At 47.3% G+C, this 23,125-nt stretch overlaps 1 protein-coding gene across 3 annotated transcripts in view; it reads left to right on the top strand.

The window, feature by feature from the left end:
• Positions 1-23,125, top strand: part of Sipa1l2 (signal induced proliferation associated 1 like 2) — a 167,260-nt gene that overhangs the window by 63,125 nt on the left and 81,010 nt on the right. For 2 of the 3 annotated variants that reach the window (XM_036187010.1, XM_036187012.1), the window contains exon 3: positions 18,376-20,113. In XM_036187010.1, the coding sequence (XP_036042903.1) occupies positions 18,637-20,113 (1,477 nt within the window). In that variant the 5' untranslated portion in view covers positions 18,376-18,636. Of the gene's footprint in view, positions 1-6,332; positions 6,368-18,375; positions 20,114-23,125 lie in introns of those variants that run through there. The other variant, XM_036187011.1, reaches the window with a different exon arrangement.

Genomic DNA, 23,125 nt, shown 5'->3' on the forward strand with positions numbered 1-23,125 from the left:
GAAGTGATGTGTGTTCTAGAACTCTTGATAGGAGGGAGTTTTCCATGTCCAAGGGACCTTTCCCTGAGATTTCTGAAGGCAGACAGACTTTCAGGCCACTGTTTCTCTCTCTCTCTCTCTCTCTCTCTCTCTCTCTCTCTCTCTCTCTCTCTCTCTGTGTGTGTGTGTGTGTGTGAGAGAGAGAGAGAGAGAGAGAGAGAGAGAGAGAGAGAGAGAGAGAATGAATAATTTGGATTAGTTTGGAACTCACTATGTAGCCATGTTGGCCTTGAACTTGTGGTGAATCTCCTGCTTTAGCCTTAGCCTCCTGAATGCTGGGATTACAGATGTGCACCATCATGCTTGGTCTGGGATGGACTATATTTTGGCTGTCTCCTTTTTATAGGTCTGGATAATACCTGGTGAGAGCCTGCACACAGCAGGACAGTTTGGGACTCTATTCTGATCAGCTAGAGTCTATCATCTGTACTTGACACTTCTGGGATAACTCAGGCAGCAGGTGAGAGCTGGGCTCACCTGCTTCAGACACAGTGCAGTGTTGAAGGAACCTGAGACAGGTTTCTGTTGGCCTTTACATATGGGATTAATGCAGATAAGCAAACAAATGGCCATGCTGCCCCTTACCCTGTGCCTTTGAAGTATCACTGTCTTCTCTGCCCAGGGAAGAGCAGCTACATGGCATGAGCCCACATGTTCTTTGGATGTTGGGGTTGTAACTGATTTCAAAGTAAAGGCTTCCCCAAAAACTGAATTATACTGACATTTGTAAGCAGCTTCCCATTTGGGCACAGCTTTTATTTTCTGAGTATTTCTAAAGGAGAAGGATAGAATAATAGAGAAGGCAGCCTGATTTTTTTTTTTTTTTTTTTTTTTACAGGCACAAGGTGGTGTATACTCTAGTTTTTCCTTTGTTGCTGTGCTAAAACATTCTGACCAGATGCAATTTACAGTGTACAGGTCACATCCATATTTGAAAGAAGTCAGGGCAGAAACTCAAAGCAGGAACATGGAGGCAGGCCTGCCTGCTACTCAATGCAGTATTACCTCTATCCAGGGAACTCTGTAGCCAAGAAGTCTAGCAGAAACCATGGAAGAATGCTGCCTGCTGGCTTACTTTCTTATCCAGCACAGGACTTACAGGGGAAGGCTACTGCGTCCAGTGAGTGGGCTGGGCCCTCCTACAGCAACTAAAGTCAAGACAGACATGGCCATAGTCCAACCTGGTCTAGGCAGTTCCTCTCAGATAACTCTAAGCTTTGTCAAGGACAATATGCCGACTCTTCCCCTTAAAGATTTGTCACTGGAAATTACTCCCTTAGAAGTAATTGACCCTTTTTGAGCCTGTTTGATAAAGTTAAAACATCAAACTCTGTGGAATGCCTAAGTCAACAGATCCTGCAGCTTCAAGGCCAGGATGCTCAAGAAACAGGGCTGCTGCAGACAGACCCGTGTTTCTGGAAGGAATACATCCTTGGGTGTGTGACAGGACCATCTATGTGTGTTACAGAAATAGCATATTCTCACGAAAATAGTAAGTGCCTCATTCTTCTTGGGTATAGCCCCATTGCAGAAACAGACTGGAGGGAAACCTGAGTGCCTCCCTGAGCAAGAATAAAAACATCACTATTTTTAGGGCGCATGGTAAAAAGGCTTTTGGTGTTGGAGAGGCTAGAAAAGCAAGCTTGTTAAAAATAGGACCTCATGCATAAACATTTTGTTTCTTGGTCCCTTCTTTCAGCACGGCCACAGAATGGATCATCCTTGAGTGAGCATGCTCCCGGACGTGGTGGGCATCTTTGTGCAGTTGGTGCTTCCAAGGGTCTGGTCGCTGGCAAGCTCTGACTGATGCTCAGCTTCCCATCCCTTTGTCTTGTTCCCTCCCATGACTGCATTCAGATGGGTCTGTGGTTACCAATACTCACCAGAGGGATAGACAGTGTTAGGATAGAAAGTTAACCCAAAATATATTCATTTCAGTCCCTAATTCTGGGGGAGAAGGTTAGATCTATGATGGAAGCCAGCATTGAGGAAGGATTTGGGTGCTGCTCTTGCCCTGGGTAGAGGGTTCTAAGTTGGCTGAAGCCAGGGCTCATACTCTGTGCAGCTTTCTCCACCTACCTCAGGGCTCTGCCAATTGGCTAACTGTTTATCAAAACTCGAGTGAGAAGATGTTTATGAGGGAGAGAGAGACTGAGTGTGTGTACATTCGTACAGATGTTGGGGTGTCTACACCTGGACTAAAGGAAGATGTCAGCTGTCCTGTCATTCTCTGCCTTATTCCTTTGAGACAGGGTCTCTCGCTGAACTTAGAACTAGGCTAGTGAGCAGTGAACCCTAGCAATCTTCCTGTCTCTCTGACCTCACAGCAGCACCAGGTTACAGGCATGCACTTGACCATGCCCACCATGTGAGTGCTAGGCCCTGATGCTGGGGCAGCGAGTGCTGGTATTGGAGCACTTGTGTTAGTGCTTCTGACCTAGGCCACACAGTGACTGTGTTTTCATGTGGTCCGTCACCCTCCCTGTTAGAGGCCAGGCTGGCCCGGGTCTGCTGTCTGCACTAGGTAATGTTGGATGAGTGGATGGAGATGCTGGGGATGCCTGTGAGAGCCACAGGCTGCTTCTGTCGGCATTGACTGTGACAACGGCTCAGAAGGGCAGAATCAGCTGTTTTCCAAACGCTTCTCTGAGATGTTTTGGCTGACGATACCACTGCTGTCAAGGTTATTTTTTGTGCAAATGAAGGTGGCTATGAGGCTCCTGAGGCTGGCAGTCCTGTTTGCCTAAGCTAAGCTACCCTGGCATTGAAATTTCTCTATTGGTTTGGAAAATACAGAAGGAAAAGAAACCCTCCAAACCCAAAGCACTGTGATAAAGTCTGGCTCACCGGTGACTGAATAAGAATGTTCACATTTAGAACCCTGAGAACAGTAAATATTTGACTCCCTGTAGCGCAGCCTTCCTCCCATGCTGTATCTCGGTTATTTAGCCGTCTGCCAGGCTTCCAGAGAGCTGTTCCTGGGAGTAGTGAGCGCTCTCTTGTGAATGCAGCAAGGTGCCATTTGGTGAACTGATGGGCATATTAATAAGTATTTACGCAACAGCAACAAAAACATGGACAGTAGTGGTGTAAATCTGCAGTGTGAGAGCTTTCTGAGTCTCAGTAACCCAACGTGACCCTTTTCAAGGATTCACACAACTGGTCTCCATGCCTACTTCTGAGCCATGAAGAAATTCTCATTTAGTTTACGCCATCAAACTCTGTTCTGTCAGGACCCTCTGTCTCTCTGCAGCTGGCTTCAGAATGATCCAGAATGCCTTCTTTCTTGCTTGTTATCTATGATAGCCAGGGTATGGGGAGTTAGAGACAGATTCAAGGTATAGACAGTGGGTAACTGCCCAAGCCTAAGGACCTGAGTTCAGATCCCTAGTGTTCGTGTAAAAACCTGGACATGGCCATGAGTCATGACCAGTGCCCCAGAGCTGTGGAGGGTGAAGAACAGGAGGGTCGCTGGGGTTTGCTGAATACTGCCAGACTAGTTCCCAGTTTAGTGAGAGGCCTTTGTTTCAGGGGATTAAGATGGAGAATGACAGACAGATGGGGACACCTGACATCCTCCTGGTCTCGTGCACAAGGGTGCCTGCACCCTCCCACATGTGCACACACCACACACATAAAACACACACAATCAAGGTTAACATGATGAAGAAGCAGAGTAAAACTGATCATGTTTTTGCATGTTCAAACTCCAAGTTCAATTTGGACCAGCAGGGTGTTGGTTCCTCTTATCTGTTCCCTAATGATGCCGACAGTGACCTCACCTATTCCAGAAAGCAGCATCCTTTCTAAATAAGCTTTCCATAGATAGGATACTGCACTTAGCACGGATACTTCTAAGCAGTTTGTGAGACCTCAGCAGCCTGCTCCCTTCTATAGTAGACAGTCATCCCCTAGCTACTTCGGATGCCTTTAAGTGGGCAGCTTTCATTCAGGAAATGAGTAACAGCCCAAAGGAGGTGGCTTCCAGGGAATAATTAGAGAATCTCACCAGGAGAGCAAGCAGGTGGACCAGGATATGAAGAATCAGGAGGTGAGCTTCAACAAAAATAGTGCTGGAGCCAGCCAAGGGTATGTGTGGTACTGGGTGGGCCGGAAGCCAAAGTGCCGGCAGTGGCCAGAGCCTTTGAGATTGCTTCTCCACCTCTGCCGGCACAGTGCACACCCAGCATACAGGGCCAGGTCCTGTGCCCTGTGTAGTGACTGCAAGTGTCTCTGTTCTTTGTCAGTTTTCTCCATGCCCCTGGTTCCCCAAGGCCCCTTGGTCTCGGTGCACCCCTCTGCTACCTTTTACCTACCTCCACCTTCTCCCCAGTCCCACACTAACCCTGCTTGCATTTCCTCTCTGGGTGGATGCCACCCCTGTATGATGTGCCCCCTCCTTACAGTTTGTCTGGACCCTCTCTGCACAGGCACTTGTGTTCCACTTGGAATGTGGTCTTCACAAGGTGACCCGCTGTCTCTCTCCTGGGACACTACTGCAGTGCTGGGCTTGCTACCTGCCCAGGCAGGGCTCAGGTCATGTCTATTGCGAGAGTAAAGGCATGGAGGGTGTTTATTGTACTTATTCTTGCTGTGTCTTCTGTGAGTCCTCACACTGTGGGAAGCCACCTGCCGCACAGTGGCGCCATTTGGGTTCCAAGTTTGCTGTGGATTGAGCAAAGCTTCCAGGAGACAGGAAGAATGTGGGGAGCATGTTGTATGCAGTCTGTGCTGGTCCCCAGGGTGGCAAAGGGGGCCCCTCTGTGCTTGCTCATCCGTCGAGCCTAGCACAGCTCCAGAACAGTTCTGTCTGTGCCTCCCAGAAGTCATTAGAGCTGGGGAGGCTCTGCCGGCAGCGTCTCCATGATGACTGCTCTAATATTCATTGGAGTATTTATTTTCCTTTTGCTCAAGTAATTACGCTGTAGCAAAGCCTGACTGTAAAAAGTGGATTATGTAATTACCTCTCTAGAAAATTGGCTTTCCACTTGCACTTGGGATTAGTGTCTGAACAGACGAGATTCCGCTGTGGGACGCTTGCAGGTCTCTCCTGGCCTGTTGTGTTGTGAGGAGCCCACCTCTGCTCAGCACAGGTGTTCAGTGGGCGCCCTGGTATCATGAACTTGAGAGTTATCATGCGTACCCCAAGTCAGATCCAGCCAATTAGAATAGTCAAATCAAACGTGAAAAACAGAAAAGTGAGACATATTTTATGTGGCCACATTAGAAAGAGGGACAGAGAGATCCAGCAAATGGATTCCTGTGGGTTCCTAAATAAGAACATCTTTACATAGAACATATCTTGAAAACTAGGGGTCTTCAGCCTGGTGAGTAGAAGACAACCCGAGAGTGGCGGCTTAGTCCTCGTTCTCCAGGTTAGATTGGGCCCAGGAGAGGGTACTGGATGCTCCTTCAGAGGGGATTAAGGTCTTTCCTCTAGGACCTTGAACTAGCTCTTTTAAGAGCAAACTGTTAAAAGAGGGAACCCAACCCTGAATTCCTGGCTTCCTCTTCATACTGACCCATGCTCAGAAATTTCCAGAACTTGAACTAAACTGTCCCTCATTAAGTGCCTGGCCAGCTGCAGGAACCTTCTTTTAGTAACAGAAAGCAGATTAATCCATGGACTCCCTGAGACATGACCTGGGGAAGCCAGCCCCTTGCCTCCTGGGGCCTTCTGTAGATGCTGGCTTCCCCCTGCTGTTTCTGTTCATCTGTGTGTTCCACATCTGAAGTCCTGGCTTCTGTATGTGTGTTCCTGTGTTGTGCTGGGCATCCCATGTGAACATGTGTGGAGTAAGGCAGACAGCACCCTGCTTCATGTTATTTCTCAGGCAGTGTCCCACTGGGTATTGGAGACAAGGTCTGTCCATCAGCCTGAAGCTCACAGATGAGGTTTGGGGCATGGGGGGGGGGGGGAGGAGTTGCCTAGCAAGCCCCTGGGATCCACCTCCCTGATGCTGGGTTACAAGGACATCCAAACATGTCCAGTTCTTCATATGAGCTTCTAGGGATCTGAACTCAGACCCTCACAGGGACTCCAGCATGTCTGTGAGACTGGGAGGAACCAGCGGACAAAAACTCTGATTGGTGCATGATTTCCACTCTGGAATGTCAACTCTGGCTCTAGTTCCTAAATGAGGCTATAACTTATGACTTGTTTAAAGGAGTGAGACAGACAGTTGCTAGGAGGTCAGCCTGTCCAACCGAATCAGCAAGTTCCAGATTCAACCAAAGGCCCTGTGCTGGAATGTGAGAAGCAGCTCCTGCAGCCTGCCTTCTGACATGTCTTCATATGGGTACCATGGCACTCCTGTACACATACAAGGTAAATAAGCAAATAAATGTAGTAAGTTTTTGGTTTTTCAAGACAAGGTTTCTCTGTGTAACAGCCCTAGATGTCCTGGAACTAGCTCTGTAGACCAGGCTGGACTCAAACTCACAGAGATCCACCTGCTTCTGCCTCCCAAGTGCTGGGATTAAAAGCGAGTGAGCGCCACCACTACCCAGCTTGCAATAAACATTTTAAATGGAGAGTGGTTTGCACAACACTTAATGTGGATATCTGGCCTCTGGACACATGTGTCCTGGCACACACAAATCATAAAATAAAATACAAGAATCTTTGTTGGGTGATGCCTGAGCTTCTCACATGCTGTGATTGCAGGTGTGAACCACCACACCCTGTTTCTGTTTGGATTTTTTCTTTAGACAGTTGTGTTTTATCAGAGTGAAAAGCCACCTGTTGCAGTTGTTTAGCAAGGGACACAGTTCAGGACGAAGGCCAGGAGGAATGGCCCCACCTCGGCTTCTGTGGCGGTTACCCTGTGTAGTTACAGGCTCTCCTGTCGCTCTCGGGATTTAGAAGGCAAGTTGATCGCGGTTCTACGAACAAAGCCAAGCACTTTGGAACACCTGGGCACACCCACATGGTGCCCCAGCCCATTCCAGTCAAGTGCTTCTATCCAAAAGTCAGATGTCAGTGCCACGTGATAGCACATCCTCTGAAACGCCAGCGCTGGGGAGGCCACAGCAGGAGGATTGCCATGAATTTGAGGCCAGCTTGGGCTACATAGTGAGTGTCAGGCCAGCCAGAACTGTATAGCAAGACTTTGTCTCAAAAAGAACTAAAAAATACAAAAACAAACAAGAATGTTACGAGCAGGTGTGAAATGTGAGTGGTAAGAAGTGGCAGGTCCAGTAGCCGTTACAGAAGGCCCATCTGATGTTGGAGCCTTTTTGGTGAGGATAGGAACTGATGAGGTCAGTTTTAGACATTCTAGGCCTTTGTTTTTCATTTTATGTGTCAAGACTTAGCTCTCGTGGGCCTTGGGAACTTGTAATTCCAGGTGAGCTGGTGGGTCAGTGGGTGGGTAGGGGCTAATTTTTCCATTTGGTCCTAGAATTCTACCCAGTGGTTTGTTTATTTTGAATAAGCCGATGCCAAGCGTGTCTGGGATCACACTCTTGGAAAGAAGATCATGCATGGTTGTCATCCAACTCTCTTGACATTAGAAAGTCCTTGTAACCACCCCTGTATTCCACAATGTCCCACAGTATGGAAGTAATTCAGTTAGTTTTCTGTGTAGGAGAGGACAAAAATTTGGAGCTTAGGAGATGGTTCAGGTAGTGAAGTGCTTGCTGTGAAGGTATGGAGACCTGAGTTCGATTCCCAGCAGTCACATAAAAAGGCCAGGTATGGTGAAACACGTGTAATCCCAGCCTTGGAAGATGGGCTTGCTGGCCAGCCTAGGCTTATCAGTGATCTCCAGGACAAGTGAAGGATTTTGACTCAAAAAACCAAGTTGGATAGCACCTGAAGAATGACACCTGAGTTTGACCTCTGACCTCTACAAATGCACCCCCTACACACACACACACACACACGGAAAAAACTTAATTTTTATGTTAAAAAAGACAGGTTCTGTTGGAAGTTACACTGATGTGTGTTTGCATATAGCTGTACTTAGATTAGATGTGTGTGCCTGTGTTTAAGGCTCTTGGTATGATTATAGTAATTTAAAATTTCATTATTTTGAATATTGATGCTGCTTTTTCCTGACAGAAAATCTTTCACCAGGTCACCCAGACTGCATTGTGTACCATGCAGTGGGGCCCATCTGGATGGAGGCATGGGAGAGTATTGGTTTCCGTGGGTCTTCTCAGTTCATGGTACTGTGTGGCTACAGAATGTCCTTTGGGCATTTGGGACCTTGGAGCTAGACAGAGGCACCTTGCAATGCAGCCTCTTCCAGTACAGCCTGAGCGCGCAAGTAAAGCTTCCCTAAAATAGCGTCTCGCTGATTCTTGGACAGCTTGGCTGTTTCTCTGTGTCTGGGGAAAACAGTAGGTGGAGAAGCCTGGTTTTTGTCATGTGCGGCTTCCAATGTATACAAACAAGGTGTTTCACTCACTGCCATACAGGGAGGAGGAGATCTGCAGGTTTCTTACATTTTTTTTCTTCCTTTTTTTTTTTTTCTCTTTGATGCGTGAATAGGGGGGGGGGGTGGGTGCAGGGTCTCATGTATCTCAGGCTAAGCTGCCTCAAACCCACTTTGTATTCAGGGAGGATTAGACATTCAAAGTCCTTGTAAGTGAAGGCACACATTCTTAAGTACAGCATAGATATTTCTCTGCCCGCGTGAGCCTCTGTGTGCTGGCCAGCTTCTGTTTCTATAGCATCTATCTGAGACAGTCATCTTATAAAGATGTTCATTTTGGAGGTTCCTATCCATGTTTTCTGAGTCTGAGGGGGTCACAAATGACACAACTTGTGTTTGTCTTGTGTGCAGACAAGCCTGGTCCATGGTGGTACCCAGTAGTACAATGTAATGGTCTCAGATCAAATCGCGTTCCATGAGTGAAAGCATTTTGAAACATGAAGGTGCTCAGCTATTTGGCCACAAGAGGAGATGGGGTTTGGACACTTACTTTCTGTCAGCTTTCTCCTGTCACTTGTTGTCAATCCCTTCAACAGAAAGGTTGGCTATTCATTACTTTTAAAGTGACATGATTATAGTTCACACATAAAAGTGAACACATAGCCGGGGACTTTGGCATTGATTCTTGAAAACTACACTTTATAGTGGTGGTGTGGGCTATTTCTTAGATCTGCTAAAAGCCTATTGTTTATTTTTATGCATATGAATGTTTACTAAATTGTGTTTATGTGTACCACATGTGTATGTTGTCTGTTGAGGCCAGAAGAGGGTGTTGGATCTCCTGGAACTGGAGTTACAAACAGTTGTTAGCCGAAGTGGGAGCTGGGAATCATGCAGCCCTCTCTCTAAGAGAAGCCTGTGCTCTTAACCACAGAGCTACCCCTAGCCCACAAGTTTTAATATTATAGCTTGTTTTCTCTTATCTTGAGAGCTTTGGTTAATGATAGGTGCCATGTGAAGCTGGTGAGGGGATGTTGTCCCTCAGTCCAGTGACCAGAGGGGTCAGTAGAGCTGTGATTTCATCCTCAAAGCCACACTAGTCTTAAGTGTCTGCAAACTTCTGGGTCTCAGTCCAATTTCCTCTGGTTCTCTGTACAGCTATTCCATATGTGTGCAGCATTATATGCCTAAAACATTGGGGGAATTTTTGTGTCGTAGCTACCAGTACAGAGCTGTGTGGGCATCAGAGACTTGTTTGGGACACAGAGGTGGGACATTTCACTGGCTATCCTGAGAGTGACTTGTCTGGGTAGTGATGAGTGGTCTCTTTCTCCCTCCCCTTGGGCTCCCCGGGGCACTGAGGCTCATCTGGTTATCTGACCTAGAAGCCAGAACCCCCTTACCCACACCCACCCAGAGCTGGGGCCCCATCTCCAGCTGCAGAGCATGTCCTCCTCCTCAGGGGAGAACCATGCAGCCTCAGCATTCATAACTCTGATAGAAGGTCACGTTTTTCTTATGTGGCATGTCTGTGGATGTTTAGCATTAATAAAAAAACCTGTAGAAATGTTTTAGAACCTGAGATAGGAAATCTAACACAAAAGGATTTCCTAGGGTGTTTCTTTTTATCTTTTAGACATGTTTCCAGGTATTTGACTTGTGGAAAACTGTGATTCTGGTTTTGTAGAGGGGCAAAAAAAAAACCCCACATTTTGCCAGTGAAGAGCATTAAAATTCAGGCTTCTGCCTGTGTCAGATTTCATACAAAAGACATTTTACAGTCAAACCTGGGAAACGTGGAAATAGAGATTTATAATGGAAATGCTGATTCAATTTGAGCCAAAGCCAGACATTTCATGAGGGAAAATTAGATTAAACAGTAGATGCTTAGAGAGACTTAAGATTGTGACAGCCTAAAAAAAAATATGCTATGCATGCTTCCCAGGCATTTGGGTGCTTTTTGTGGCGAGTGGGAGTCAGCTCCTTGATGTTAGAGGCCTTTATTAAATGCCCTTTTATCTATCTTTGGATCACTGGACCCGAGAACGTATGGTTTGGAGCCTGGTGATTCTTGCACATTACCACAGGATCAAAACCTGATGTTGTGGGGGGAAGTAATTCCGGCCTGTCACGGCGTGTTGCCTTTGTGAGTTTAAAAGGCCATTTTAGATGGTGAGTATGGGGTTCCTGGTTACTGCTAGCCATTTAGATGTGAGGGCAGGGAGCTCCAAGAGGAGAGTTAGCAAGGAACATTGTCAAGGGGGAGGGGCTTCCTGCTGTGGTTAACCTAGCCACATTGGGGCTCTGCCCTGACCTGAGTGAGGTCAAGGCTGTTCCCAGATGTGCCCTCCCATTCCAGGGCTGCCTGCCTACTTCACTCCGCCTGTAGTCTCCTAGATACACAAACATTTCTGATTTTGACCAAATCTAATTATCAATCATTTTCTTTGGTTGACAGTGCTGTTGGTATCTATCCATGTCTTGTCCAGGAAGCCACTAGCAAATCTGTGGTCATACTTATAGCTTCTATGAGCAATATTTCTTGTGTGTGTTGGGTATGCAGGTTAGGGTTAGTGTTCAAGGATGCGTGTGTGTGTGTGTGTGTGTGTGTGTGTGTGTGTGTGCAGATGCACATGTGTAGAGGCCAGAGAGCAACATCACACATCTTTCTCAATCACTCTCCACCATAATGTTTAAGACAGGGTTTCTTACTAACCTGGAGTGTTTCCATTCACCTTCAATGGCTGGCCTCCTGTCTCCACCCCCCCCCCCCCCCCCCCCCCCCCCACACACCCCTGTCACAACAGGTTTACAGGCATATGCCACCAAGCATGGCTTTGTGTGAGTGCTGGAGAGCCAAGCTCAGAGCCTCAGACTTGCATGGCAAACGCTTTACCACCCGTCTCCCCAGACTCTCCTTGTTGCTCTTCTTGTGAGTTTTATAGATTTTTGTACTTTTATGTTTAATCTCTTTTGAGTGATTGTTATATATGGAGTTAGGTAGGGTCAGTTTCACTCTTTACATGTGCACATCTGGTTTCCTTTGTTGGAAATGTTCCTCCCACTGAATTCTTAGCACCGTGTTGAAGAAGACTTGACAATGCACCTGAAAACATGCTCCAGTACAAGGATGTCTTACCCTGAGCCAGCAGTGAATGGATTCATTGTGTGTTTGCTACTCAGATGGCTTTAAAAAATGAAGCACTTCAGTTGTGTGCAGAATTGGGCAGGGTCAGCTAGCCTTCTCTCAACCTCTGTGCTGAGTGGGGAAACAGCTGCTTTGGATTGGATGGTTTCCTGGCTCACCAAGGACGCTGAACCAGCTGCTTAGTACCCTAGGTTCAGTTTGAATCTTGGATTGATTGTGGTTCTGAGGGAAGGGTGTGAGTCTTCCCGCAGCTCCTAAGGCTCAGTGCATGGAGTTTTGTGGGAAATGTTTCTATGTTCCCCTCTTTTCCATGGGCCCAGGTTAAGATCATGTGGAACCAATCTTAAGATTTAAAGCAACTTCTGAAAGATTTGCCATCAGGTTTCAATAAAGTCAAATACGTTGGGCAAGCTGGGGAAGAAGGCCTTCCTGAGTCTTTGGGCAGGGAACATTGAAAATACCCTGGATAAAAACGTGTTAGCATGTGTGAACATAGTCAGGAGGCCCAGGTCAGGCGCTGGCAGACTAGGATAGGTACAGTGCCTGTGCTGACTTAATCAAGCAGACTTTGTTCTGAGGGAATGTGACAATGGTCCAGCTAGGTTGGTGGCAGCTGAAGCAGAGGGGGAAGGGTGTCTTAGAGAAGCACTGGATGGTGAATTGGCAGGCTGTGGGTTGGATGTGGACTTTAAGAAGAGCTGGACGAGAACTGATATGTGGCAGTGCTGGGTAGAGGCTGAAAGGTGGGAGCAGGAGCAGGAGCAATCACGGTGCATTTGGAAGCACTGAATGATGCAGCTTTGAGTTGTGGATAAAGACTGAGTCATCAGTAGAGAGAGGGTGTGTAGAACCCCCAGGATGTGTTCAGAATTTAGAGAAGGCAGCCTGGGATAGCCACAACACCAGCATCTGCAGGAAACCCCCGGAGGAGGAACCAGTAGGAGATCGAAAGAAGCAAACAGGGAGTCGGTGTCTGACCCCATGCGTTGTGACCCCATGTGCTGTGACCCCATGCGCTGTAACGGTGTCCCTGCTCCATCCTGGCTTCTGGGTCTGCAGCCATGTGGATTGGATAACAGACAAAAGCTGATCATGAGCACCAGCCCAGGGCCATGCACAATAGTGAGGATGGGAAAGCCAATTGTGTACTCGGCTGGGGCCCTGTGCACATGGAACTAGCTGACGTTTCACCTGACACACCTGTGGCTCAGCTCCCTTGTTTTCCTTTGTCCTCGAAGCCTGTACATCATGGGGCTAATCAGAAGGGGTTATCTGGGGGCTAAATCTTCTAGGGTTTGTCATGAAGTCCTTCTGTACTCTGATGGAAAACACCTTAACTGTACCTTGGGGATCTACTTTCCTGAAGAGCACACTGGAAAAATTCCCCCAGGTAGCACATGAATTGCCTAAGGAACTGTGGAGCTAACACCAGTGTGAGCTTTCTACAAAGGTAGATGCCATGAGTGGCTTACCCCTGAATCATAAATTCCAGAGTACAGACTCCTGCTTTCTGCATTCTCATGGCTGTAAGTGTCAGCTTAACTTTGGTAGAGCTCAGTGGGTTTTGTTGTTGTTGTTTTTTGTTTTCCAAAAAGAATGCCTGAGTGAAACACTAAGTTTCCTGCCCAGATTTAACAAAAAAGCAGTCATGCTATGATTGAATTTGCCTATCAATAGATAATGGTTGCTACTTAGTAATAGCTATATTGGCTACTTTTCTCATTTCTTGGACGAAATACCTGACAAAATCAGTTTAAGGAATTGTTTTAACTCAGTTTGAAGGTACAATCCATCATGGTGGGGAAGGCAGGTAGGCACTGGAGTGTGAGGTGGCTGGTCACATTGTGTCATTAGTCAGGAAGCGGAGAGAAATTAATACTAGTGCTTAGCTCTTCAGTCTGGGATCCAGCTCATGGGTGCTGCTGCCCACATTCAGGGTGGATCTTTCCTCCTCAGCTAACCCTCTCCAGAAATTCCCTCACAGACAAACTCAGAGGTGCATCTCCTAGGTGATTCCAAATCCAGTCGGGTTGACAGAGAAGATGAACCAGTATAACAGCCCATTTCTCAGGTCAGTGCACCTCTGTATGTGCATTAAAGGGCTGTTTGATAGCCATCTGGTTGTGGCTTCCTGTGATACCAGACTGAACATACTTAGTGGTTCGAGTGATGGACCTTCAGGGAAGGCCTCAGCCCAGCTCTTGTGCTCTTGGCCACAGGGAAAGTCAAAGTGGGGATAACTCTTTCTCTGTGCTTTCCCAGATATGTTCTGGTTGGACTCTGCTGTGGAGAATAAGCATTTTCCCCACAGTTATGCTTGTATTATCAATGCACTGTATAATTTTAACCACTTTTTTTCTGTGAATGGGACTCATAATTTGTGTATTTTTGTGGGTTTCAACCATTTGCTACAGCTGCAGTCCTGATAAGAGGCTCAATTATAAGCACAATATTAGTCTTTAAGACTCACTGATGTCTCATGGGAAACTTGGAAAGGCATCTTATTTACAGACAATTGTGCTTAAGCAGTGGGGTTCTGTGGTTCTGTCTTGTCCTTTTCTGTTGAATATCCTGGGCACTAGCTTGAGTGGCGATCCTGCTCTCAGGTTCCCAGTCTTGAGTTTGCCCTTTGGCCATCTCCCATTGCCTTCCCTAGTTCCTCACTGTGCGGGTCTCCTGTTCGTGCCCTGGGAGGCCACACAGCTTCTTTGATTCCTTTTTCCTAATTCCCATAGAGGACTGGTAACAAATTGTTTATTTTTGATAGGCAGCAAAAGCCACAGAACTTGGCACAGTGCAAGAGCAGTTGTAGGTGGAAGTGTAGCTGATTGGTAGGTCAAATGTGCACCGAACATGCACAAAGCCCTGGATTCAATCTCCAGAATAAACTGCATGTATGGAACAAGCCTGTACTTCCAGCATGGAAAGGGAGAGGCAGGAGAATCAGGAGTTCAGTCATCTACCCGAAACCAAAAAACAAAGGAATGAACAAACAAACACACAGAGAGAGTAATTGCAAAGGATTGGAGGTAGTGATATTAAAAATAAACTTGAGAAGGAAAACTAATAATCTGGGGAGTCCTGTGCTTTCTTCCTTCAGCTGGTCAGTCTCTGGGCTTGGGAACTTTGCAAGCATGAGTGTATGTGGCTGTTTACACAGGGAAACAGCAGTGGTCCTTGTGCTCCTCTTAGCAGAATGGAGCAGGGTAGCAGATCAGTGCCACATTTAGTGAAGGTGCACATTCGGTGCTGGGTATGTCAAGTTTATGTTTCATGAGGAAGGAAATGTGCTGTGCACTCATCAACTGAGACCTCTGCATTTGCCAGCCTATACTGTCAAAGCAAGTATTTGTTTGTGACAACGCAAGAGGAGCTAGCACGTGGCAGATGGTTAAGAAGAAGGATGTAGAAGCCAGTGCCACAGGGCTTATGCTACTAGCTCTGTCATGAAGCCTGAGTGCCCAGAATATTCCATTTTCCATGACATCTTCAGTGGCAGTGGCACTGTTCACAGCATGCTTCAGGAGTTTCTCCCAGGGAGCCACCTAACAGAAGAGGGCTCTGTACAGCCCAAGGGCTCAGAGACCCATGGCAGATGGGCTGTGGGGACTGTTGATTGCTTGCTTCTGCGGGACTCTGCCTTGCCAGGGGGCGTTGCTGGGATGTGGAGAGGATGAAGGGTGGCAGCCTTTTGCCATCTAGCCGGTTGAGGCATCTGCAGCTCATTTGGCTGCTACTTCAGTGAGATGGAATGCCCTCTTCACAGAATAGAGTAGCCGTTGGCTGTTAAGTTCATAATCATTGTAAAGGGTTTGAGGAAAAGCCTTTTGGCATGTGCTATCCTGCCCTCGGTTCCCAGGTGTTTACACTTTGCATGGGAACATATATGTGAAAAGTTCTAGTGAACTCTTTTTCTTTTTAAAAAACAAAGTCTCATGTAGTCCAGACTGATCTCAAACTTACTATGTAGCTGAAGGTGACCTTATTTAATAGGTATATGGACATACCACTTGAGTCTTATATTAAAGTGGCTGCCTAATGCATTCCTTTAGTTATTGATTTATTTAGTAGTGGTTTTGTTTTGTGTTTTTACATTTACCACATACTAGAAACTGTACTGATCTCTACGAAAGAAATGGTGAGTAAAATTATGTAGCCTTGGGCCCACAGGGCTGCTTCGAGGGAAGATTCACACAGACTGGGAAAGCTTCTGTAAAGTACAGAAGAGGGAGAATGTAGAGGACACTATGGGAACATGGTGCAGGGATGCATGACCTGAGAGGAAAGCAGCCTGGCAGTGTGGTCACCTCTGCCCAGCAGCAGGTACTCCAATGAGAGGGAGCAGCTTGAACAACAGCCTAAAGTGTGGGGGTGCTAAAGACTGGAAAGGTACTTGGTATGATGTGGTGGAGACACAGGCATAGAAAATGGGGCTGAACAGAAGACAGAGGTGGAAGAGAGAGCCACACAGGGAAAGACCCCAGAGAGAGAGAGAGAGAGAGAGAGAGAGAGCGCTCAAACAGTACGTGGGTCTCACTACTCATTCAGGGCTCTACCACTCAGCTACTTGCCGAGCCAAGAAGATTTTTAAATAGAATCAGAGCCTCTAATTCCTGTAGCTTCTTGTCTTTCTGGCACATGTCTTGTTCTCACAGGTCTCTTGGAGATAGCCGAGCCTCTGCACGCCCCATGCATCTCATAAGCCATGGTGGGTGGGGCCCTTTGTGGTCAGACTGTTGGCTGTGCATGGGGTCTTAGCAATTTTCCCACTTTGTGTCCATGTGTTAGGTACACACTGGTCCTTCAGTGTGTGCCAGGACATGAAGAAGGAAGGAAGATGGGAAAGTCATACCATAACTTTGGATAGCATTAGTCATGTAAATAGGAAGATGAGAGTTTCAGAGAAGTTGTTAGGGTGGCCTTGGCATTTCATTTATAACGTTTTTGTTAGGAATAAGTGTTTCTGTTCTTTTCAATGGCAGTGAATCTATTCAGATTTTCCATTCCTGGGTCAAGTTTGGAGAATTTGTGTTTTACTAGGACATTATTAGTTTCCTATGGGTTTTCAATTTTTTTGTAATGTCATTTCAGGTATTCTTTTATGTTTATAGTAACATAGTAATGCTTTGAATATTTATCCTTTGTGTTTTCCTTCTCATTTTAAAAACCTGTGTGGTGTTCTCTCTTCTGTTCTGTGTGGGCTTGAGAAGAAGCATGCTTGTGTTTTTAAGTAGCTTTGACTTGCTTATCCTGTCCACTTGTATTCCATCAATGCTGGGCTTTCTGGTACATTTTATTGTTTTTGAAAATGGCCAGAATAATGAGCGTTCAGTTCTTGTTTATGACTCCAGAAGTTCGTTCAGTGATTTGGAACTGGGTACCAGGGTGGGAGTCTCTACACCGATCTATAAATTAATACTAGGAACCTAAAGACGAGTTTCCTGGTATTACTGGTTGGGGATTCATATTCGTGTAGCTCTATACCAAACTTTAAAGGGGGGGGGGACACAGGGGGAATATACGTGCATATGTATGTGCCTGTGTGCCCCAGGAGTGTTCTTGGGGAGGCTAGAGAAGTATAACAGCTTATTTCCTCTAATGCCCCCCCACCTTATTTTTTGAGACCTCTCACTGAGCTTGCCATTTGGGCTGTGGACCAGTAAGCCCCTGGGATCCCCGTTTCCATCTGAAAATGCTGGCACTGCAGACCCTTACAGCCATGCCTGCTTTTAACATGGGTTCTCAGAATATCACCCTGGGTCCTCATGCTTCCACAGAAAGCACTTACCCACTGAGGCATCTCCCTGGCCCCCGACCATTATACTTCCTAAGTTCGCGTTCATCTGAAGAACGGATGAGTTCTGCAAAAGCCAGGCCGCTGAAGCGAATGCAAATCAGCAGAAGAGGGGAGAGACTGTTGGCATTTTTACCTCTGTTGTCGCTCTCTTGGTTTTCAGGGACTGGTTTCATAAAAGTCTAAATTGTATAGGAAATAACAGCAGTCTACAATCCTTTTAACAGTAGTGATTCTAGGTAGATTGAGAAGAGGCAGTCATTCCTCTGTCCTTCTGAGAACACAGGTCAGGACGTCTGCTTTATTTTCTCCCCTCTTTGTCATATCCTAATGTCCCTGTTCCCTCAGTTACAAAATGACTCTGGGGGAAATAACCATACCCAGACTGATAGCGTTTTTAGTATTAGGGACAAAGCAAAGCAGCTGCTACCCTAGCCAAATATCTGCACTTTTCAAGGATGCCCATCTATTCATCTTGGCCATCAGGAGCTTTCCAGAAAGTTCTCACACTATTTAGCTAATTGGGATTTTAATCTTGTCCAACTGAACTGTAGTTAGATATTATGCTTATGGGAAGGACAAGAGCTGTTTCTTTCTGGGGTCCATGAATAAGTCCCCAGCCTGTCCTGGGCTGGGAAAGTATGCAGTGCTAGCAATATTTTTGTATGGTTAAAGATGAAATAAAGGAGAAAGACAGAAAAGAGTAGATCCAACCACATTTCAGCCCTGCATGTTTCTGTCTGTTACAGTGTTTGGCGTCTGGTACCTAAAGTAAATCTTGTATCCTGGGAGAGTTTCTTAAAGAGTGATGGTCTTGGTTTTCTGTGAGAATTCCAGTTGGCCTTGCACAACAGGACAGACAGGCACACCTAAGCCAGGTGAACAATGCAGCATGCACTCAGGAGTGTGAGAATGTTGATATAAGCAGAGGCAGGAGTGAGAGACAAGCCTGTAGACCTGAATTGGCCTCAACTGTGTCCGTCACAATTGACCGTTTTCTGTCTTTTAATCAGGTGAAGGGAAGGCTTATGGACAGAAGTCTTCAAGATTGCTGCTGATAATCAGAACAGAAGTGGAACAGTGTCATTACACCTAACAGAAAGCACATTCACCATGGCTTTGGAGAAACTGTGCTTTGAGGATGTTGTTTGCTTTTGGTGAAAAAGGAACTCTGGGCAACCAACCTTTCTGTCTGTCTGTGATAGTTTTGTGTGATGACCACAGAGGTGGGGTCACACCATTGTTGCTGATGACTGCTTCTTGCCTCTGTGGACATGAGTGACCCAAGGCCATCACAGGTAGAAAAGCACAAGCTCGGCAGAGCTGCCTCCAAATTCAAGGACCCTTCCAGAACCATGCAGTCCGATGATTATTTTGCTCGGAAATTTAAAGCCATCAATGGCAGCATGGGACCCGCTCCTTTGAACACCTCCAGTCCAAGTGAGGGCAGTGGTGGTGGGCCAGCCAACGGTACCCCGGCAGTGCCCAAGATGGGAGTGAGGGCCAGAGTGTCTGAGTGGCCTCCGAAAAAGGACTGCTCCAAAGACCTGGCCTGCAAGACACTGTGGGAGAGCCGTTCTCAGTCCAGCTATGAGAGTGTCACCTCCATCATCCAGAATGGCCAAAATGACCAGGGTGACAGGCAGCAAGAAGAGCAGCTGGACCTGGACTTTGTGGAGGCAAAGTACACCATTGGAGACATCTTCGTCCATTCTCCCCAGAGAGGACTCCACCCCATACGACAAAGGAGCAACAGCGACGTTACCATTAGTGACATCGATACCGAGGATGTCCTGGACCAGCATGCAGTCAACCCCAACACCGGAGCTGCCCTGCACAGGGAATATGGGAGCACTTCATCCATTGACAGGCAGGGTCTGTCTGGAGAGAATGTTTTTGCCATGCTCCGAGGGTACCGAGTGGAGAATTACGATCCTAAGGTGACCAGCTCCTTTGAGTTTCCGGATTTCTTCCCCTGTAACACTGCCATCTCTCCCAGCCTCCATGCTGCAGCCCAGATTTCTAGAGGAGAGTTTGTCCGCATCTCGGGATTGGACTACATGGATGGCGGGCTCTTAATGGGGAGGGACAGAGACAAGCCCTTCAAGCGCAGGTTAAAATCAGAGTCAGTGGAAACATCACTCTTCCGAAAACTTCGGACAGTAAAGAGTGAGCATGAGACCTTCAAGTTCACTTCTGACCTAGAAGAGGGCCGCCTGGACCGGGGCATCCGCCCCTGGAGTTGCCAGAGGTGTTTTGCCCATTATGATGTGCAGAGTATCCTCTTCAACATCAATGAAGCCATGGCCACGAGGGCCAGCGTGGGTAAGAGAAAAAATATCACCACAGGGGCCTCAGCTGCATCACAGACGCCAGTTCCCGTAGGCCCAGCTGGAGGCTGCGAGTCCCCACTGGGCAGCAAGGAAGACCTCAACTCCAAAGAGAACCCGGATGCTGATGAGGGTGACGGGAAGAGCAATGACTTGGTCCTCAGCTGCCCTTACTTCCGAAACGAGACTGGTGGGGAAGGCGACCGGCGCATCGCGCTGTCTCGGGCCAGCTCGGCCTCTTTCTCTGGGGAGGGCCGTTCCTTTGAGTCATCCCTCAGCTCACACTGCACCAATGCGGGCGTCTCTGTCTTGGAGGTGCCTCGAGAGAACCAGCCCATCCACAGGGAGAAGGTCAAACGCTACATCATAGAACACGTTGACCTGGGGGCCTACTACTACCGCAAGTTCTTCTATGGCAAAGGTAGGCACCTGGCTACCTTCAAGGACCCTGAGGCTCTTACTTCACATTGCTGTGTTACTTAAATTCCTTCCTGGGGTGGGGGGACATAAACAACAAAACAACATTCACTCGCAACCCTGCTCCCCATGTCCCAAGGACAAACCAAGGTTCAAAGGTACAGTTCTACCAGTGTTTACTCTCGAGTCTATTAGGCTTACTGACAGGGTATAGGTGAGGGATTGTGAGCAGGTGTATGGGTGGCCTTACAGCAGCCATGTGGAAATGTCTGATCGAGCGTGGATGACTCCCCGATGGCTACATAGATGGGACCCCTCTTCCTTAGTTCTTATGCTGCCCATGTGCTCTAGCCCTTCTCTGAAACCACGTGTAGTCATGACAGAATTAACATGCAACTGATTGGGAGGAATGCCTGGGTATTCGGGTGAGGGTCCCATCACCCTCCCTGCTATTCTTTTTACAAGACATCAGCAGTGATGATCTTTTGCAAGCAGGCACCACTGATCTGATGAAGATGGCAGCAGTTTGGCTCAGAGGATGGTCCTGTAAAACACACTATGACCAAACTACCCAACACCCGAGGGGATAGCGTAACAGGAGGAAGGATTTCTTTTGACAGAATTTCAGGGAGTCCAGTCCATAGTCAAGTGTCCTTGTGTTCTCAGGGTGGACATGGGAGTACGTTGTGCAGAGAATTTCTTAATTGCACAGTGGATAGGGAGGGAGGGAGAAAGAGACTGGGGATCAGGTATCACTTTCAATGACATAACCCCAATGACCTGCTTTTCCAGGTAAGTTTAACCTCCTAAAGTTTCTAGGCCCCTCCAAAGTAGCACCACCAGCTACAGACGCTTTGCTTAACACATAATCTTATGGGAGACATATTGAAATCATACCAGGACTATGTCTTCAGGGCCTGCCATGAGCTTTGCTACACAAGAGCAACTTCCTAAGGGTTCCAGGGCCATGGCCCACTAGACTTGGGTTGTCCTTGGTCAGAAATTGTCCACCACAGCCTGTTAGGAGCCCCAACATCTGGCTGTGCTGATTCATAATCCTCACCAAGAGCATGCTTCCTCCTCCTCTGACATCAGGCTTCTTTTAGATTTTACCCATCTTACTAAACATCCTGTGATTATATCCGCCCTGCGTTGTTGTTCCTCTACATAGCTCCTAACACTGTGTAGACTGGGTAATTCTGAGAGGTTTTCCCGCCATCCTTTGCTCTTACCTGTTGATTCATAGATTGGATATATCAAAGCCTTTTGACAGAATTTATGGATTAACCAGATGTGCATGGTCCTGAAAATGGGATTGCATTGGCCGAGATAAAACATTCCTTCTGGTGTTATCGCAAAAGTCTTCAACATAATATAAAATAAATTATTTTCATTTCCGTTTGTTGAACTGTCTTCACCACAGGTTTTAGTTAGCAGTGCTCTCCTTTCCCCCATTCTCCTCTCTTCCTGCTTGTCACAGTGAAGCCCAGGAACTTCTGGGTTATGTTCCAGTCTGACTTAACTGCCGTCCTCACCGCTGTGCCCGCCTCTGGGGTACCAGTCATTAGATATGTGGAGGACTGGTCTCAAGGAAGAAGTCACTGGCTTTTGGCTTTCAAAAAGGGACCAGAGAGGAGCAGCCTTCCAAGACTATTGTCACAGCTGAAAGCAGGCACATGAAGTAAATCTAGATTTGTCACATCTCAAGTTCATAAGCAGCTCAGCATCTGGACAGCTGAGTGCTGGAGAGTTTAGGGCATCAGGCAGGATTCTATGGTCCTGTTGTGCAAATGCTTACAGCTTCCCACTCAAACTGTGTCTCACATCCAGAGTATGTGTGAAAGGAGCCACATTTGCTGCCCAGACCATTGCCACCACTGGACTTATTAGGGTCTGTCCCAGGAGGTGGTTTCCAGTCTGGTCTGTGCTCATCTGCCACTTGTTTTGAAGACCTCTCTGCAGTGACTTATTTCCTCTGCCCTTTCTGGTTGCTGATGAAGGCACTGGAGATCGTTGGAAGCGACACTGTCAGACTATTTAGGTCAGTACACAAAATAAGTTAATAAGCTCCCAGAAATAACTTGTGTGTACACACCCTGGAGTGAACGGTGAGGGGATACAGCTGTGCTGGTTGGCAGTGCCAGGGTTTTTGATTCATCCCTGATTAGGGCTTAGCCGAGGACCTAGGAAGTAAGTGGAAAGCAGAGTTCTAGACTGTTCTGTAAAGCCAGCAGAATGAGGGAATGTGCTACAGGCCCTGAGGTCCCCTGCTTCCATGGCTGTCCTCTGGGAAGAAGCCTAATAAGCTCCAGGCTGAGGGGGAAGTGACCTCAAGGGAAAGATTTAGGGCTTCAGTGCAAAGGGGGACTCCTGCTTCCTCAGGGCTTAGCTCTTTGCCTGTGATCCAGTGTGACTTGAGTTAAAATTGGCAGCAGAGATGTCTTCATGGAGTCATTAGTGACCAGACTTGGGTGGCCAAAGTCTGAGGTTCAGTTGTACAGACTAGCCTAAGCCCTTAGCCTTAGTCCCTGGACAAGGCAGAGCAGGGTGCTCCTACAAGCTCGTCAGCAAGTGGAAGTTTCTGGTTAAAAGCAGACCCACCGGGACAGGCTCTAAAGCTGGGCTCTGCAAATAGTGCCTGCCTTTGCCCTTCCTCCCTTTCAGAGCTCTTCTCTACAGTTCTCAGGGGACCTGCTGATAACCTCTAAAGCACCTTTTATTTTCTTCTCTGTTCCTTGTGAAACCCCTGGTACTGTGGGTTGTCTGATGTTTGTGTAGGCTTTGTAAGTACTGGGCCATGGATGTGCAGAGGTGGCTCTTGATGCCAGGATGTGTCCCATGACAGTCACTAAAGGATGTTTCAATGACTTTGTGAACCCATCAACCAGGGGGTGGCTGGCCACCATAAGCAGAGCTGGCAGCATGACCTGTCCCCACAAGTCCTTCTGCATCCTCCTGAGAGTTTGAAAGGAAATGGCCATGACAGTAAGCGTGGCCAGCAGCAATAACACCCCTC

This window comes from Onychomys torridus, chromosome 5, assembly GCF_903995425.1.
Source record: "Onychomys torridus chromosome 5, mOncTor1.1, whole genome shotgun sequence".
Taxonomy (NCBI): domain Eukaryota; kingdom Metazoa; phylum Chordata; class Mammalia; order Rodentia; family Cricetidae; genus Onychomys; species Onychomys torridus.